This window comes from Myxocyprinus asiaticus, chromosome 25 (assembly GCF_019703515.2).
Source record: "Myxocyprinus asiaticus isolate MX2 ecotype Aquarium Trade chromosome 25, UBuf_Myxa_2, whole genome shotgun sequence".
Lineage (NCBI taxonomy): Eukaryota > Metazoa > Chordata > Actinopteri > Cypriniformes > Catostomidae > Myxocyprinus > Myxocyprinus asiaticus.
In genome coordinates this window covers 3,755,001-3,758,443 of record NC_059368.1, presented here as the reverse complement: position 1 = coordinate 3,758,443, position 3,443 = coordinate 3,755,001, and the positions used below count along the sequence as shown (strand labels likewise).

Sequence of the window (3,443 nt, the reverse complement as noted above, 5' to 3'; positions counted from 1 at the left end):
TGCTGTCAGTTTGTCGTCTATAGGCTGCTGTAAAATGGAATTAATTGAATTAGCAATCTCTTGATACTGACACACAAAACAGCAACAGGATATTTTAAGAATCTCTATAAATCTGCTTTTGGGTCCATGACACATGAGGAAAAGGATCTTTAAAAAAAAAATCTATTAAACATCTTCTTAACAATCCCTACCTTCTTAGAAATGTAACCTTTGGATTCATATTGGTTTCATACGTTTCTGAGAATGTTTGTACCATTTTGATTGAATGCCAGGTGCTGGTGAAGGAACAATCAAGTAAAAATTTTTTTCCTTACAATACTTCTTGAATACATGAGTGTCCAAATCTTAATAATTATTTTCAAAAGTTTTCAAACCTTTTTAAGTTAGTAAGGGGGTTATGTCCAATTAAGGAATGTTTTATGCTAATTTCTACTCCAGTTATGACCATTAATAATTGGTAAACATTGTAACTTTTGCACAATTTAAGCAAAGATACTAGAAAGAAGTTGATCTGCCTAAAAAAATAAAAATAAATAGTCTCACAGCTAAAAGGACCATTTATTCTACTTTAAAGCTCAAACAACACATTTTTATACAGAATAATTTATATTTATGGAATACACAATAAAATAAGTGATTTGACAAAATTATGAGCAGTGCATTTCTGCTTTTAAACACTCTGGAATGCTTTGTTTAAAACGTGTTTAAAGTAATGCACTGTAAGTCTATGTTCCAGTGCATTAATGTAAACACAATTTATTTTTATTTTCTTCAAATGTGTAAGTGTAAATGATTGTCTGTCTAATTGACAGCATGTTGAATAGACTGTCCATAGAGCTTAACTTGCATTGAATCCAGAAAATCACATATCATTTTTGGAATAATATCAAATTCCTTCTCTATGGGAACTTTTGGTATCCACAATGGGTCATCTATACAATTATTTAAAAGTTTGTTCATCAGTAAATATTTGATGATGCAGGTCTGCCAGAGTTTGCACTAAATATGCTTTTCTTCAAGGAATATGTTATAAATTGTTATTCACACATTAGGTTTCCTGATATCCAGTACTTCTTAGAAGATAATTGTGTAATAAACAAAACAATAATACTGAACATAACAATAAATCATATTTCTAGGTGCCTGGGATGCAGCCTGGTGTATGGTGCACTTGCTCTGTCAAATAAAAATTATATATATATATATATATATATATATATATATATATATATATATATATATATATATATATACACTACCGGTCAAAAGATTTGAAACACTCATTCTTTATTATACTTTTTTTTTTTTTTTTTTTTTTTTTTTAACATTTTAGAATAATAGTAAAATCATCAAAACTATGGAATAACATAAATGGAACTATGGGAATTATGTTGTGACTAAACAAAATCCAAAATAAATCCCATCTATATTGGGCACTTATTGGCTGCTTTTCTTTATTATTTGGTCCAATTTCAAAAACTTTCAAAAACAATTATATTTTTGTCTACAAAACTAATTTCAAACATTTAAGCATACGCCTTCAGATCAAAAGATTTTTAAGATCATAAGAAGGGTGTGTGTGTATATATAGGCTATATATATATATATATATACACACACACACATTCAAAAATTATATTTCAGATTCTGAAGACAAAATAATATATATTTATTTAGTGGAATCACATTTTGTGCCATTTGATCCAATACATTTGCAGGAACCCTCCACAAGCAGTTTTCTAAAATAAAACATTAGCAAAATGGTAAATGGAAAAATAAATATGAATGGAAAAACAGGGTTAGTGAAAATGTGCAAAGAAAAAAACAAACATGCACAGATCTGTCACTTTGTCCATTTGTGTGAGTGTCAGCTATACAGTCTGTACAAATGGATGATTTGACATACGATATTTACAGTTCAAATATAATAATGACTTTTTTGTTTGTTTGCTTGTTTGTTTGTTTTTTCAAAATGTTCAATTTCTTTGTTTTGCAGTGCAAATTATTTCAGATTTTATACAGTTCTGTAGTGCTTAGACCAATTCCAGTGCCAAATTAATGAGTCCATCTCATCTCTTTCCTCCAGCTATATAGCTGCAAACTGCAGTTTTCCTCAGTTCAATTTTCATAGACTGGCTCTCAGAGCGTGACGTCGAGGACGGACCGAAGACCACTTTCCCTGTTTTCATACCTTTTGACACAGGGATTCGTGTTGCTGTGGAGCGAGGTGACTGCACATCCGTTCCGTGCTGAAAAAAGACAATGAAAATATTTTTGTATATTAGCCCTGTGTTTGCCATATTTTAAGTGCATTTTTAAAAATATACATGTAAGATGGCCAGCCCTTTGTTTTATTGTTGGCTACTTTCTATTTCAGAATGTGAAAGTTTTAAGCCTTGAAAATTATCTAAAACTGTCATCAACATTTCTAAATGAATAATAAAATAAAAATAGGACCGGTGTGACCATCTGCAACAAAATATAATAAAATAAAATAAATAATACAGAACAGGGGTGGCCAATGTGTGATATTAATAAAATAAAATAAAACAATTGTAGCTATCTGGGATATTAATAATTTAATCCTCTTCACTCTATTACCAAATTAAGTGAAAGTAGCCCATTTTTTTAATACAAATGTATTAAATCTAATTAAAAAAAAATTGAAAATTGCTAACAACTTCTGTCTTCACAAGCAAGACTTCAACAAATTAAAAAAGTAAGATATTTTATGTTATCAGATATTTTTATTTGTATAGCGCTTTTCACAACACACATCATTTCAAAGCAGCTTTACAGAAAATCATGCATTAACAAAAAATTAAACTGTAATATCTATAAAGTCTTAGAGTGATTATTGTGTAGTTTGATTAAATATGATTGTAAATTGTGTATAACATTCTTTTAAATAAAAATTAAAAAAATTAATTAATAATTTTATTTAGTACCCCAGTGAGCAAGCTGAAGGCGACTGTGGCAAGGAAAACAAAACTCCATAAGATGTTGGTTAATGGGGAAAAATAACCTTGGGAGAAACCAGGCTCACTGTGGGGACCAGTTCCCCTCTGGCTAACATCATGAATATAATGACAATATTAGTTATTTGTGTGCAGTGCAAGTCATGGTTTAAAATTAGTAAACTAAGTAAGTATTAAGGGCTAGTGTTTAATCAAAGATTTTGTATGAACTGTAAGATTAATGACTAATGTCTTTGAAGTCCATCCTGGATTAACTGCAGAAGTTCACATAGATGGATTGTCCTTTGTTAGTTGGCTGATGAAGGGTTTTGTTGGCAATTAAATGATAGTCTATGTATTCCATTTCAAGATTGTAGTCCATCAATAGACAAAGGTGATGCAGGCAGAGATCAACGAGGTGCATCGCAGTTCAACCAGCAGGTCATTTCGGTGAGGTTCGGTGGGTTCCATCCTAAGTCCAAGGTT

General features: G+C 30.4%; 1 protein-coding gene across 2 annotated transcripts in view; it reads right to left on the bottom strand.

Annotated features, from left to right (window-relative positions):
- Positions 1-539: 539 nt before the first annotated feature.
- The window catches only part of LOC127415540 (filamin-A-interacting protein 1-like), a 45,430-nt gene continuing 42,526 nt past the window's right edge, over positions 540-3,443 (bottom strand). The window contains exon 6 of one of the 2 annotated variants that reach the window (XM_051654312.1): positions 540-2,249. In XM_051654312.1, the coding sequence (XP_051510272.1) occupies positions 2,070-2,249 (180 nt within the window). In that variant the 3' untranslated portion in view covers positions 540-2,069. The other variant, XR_007892962.1, reaches the window with a different exon arrangement.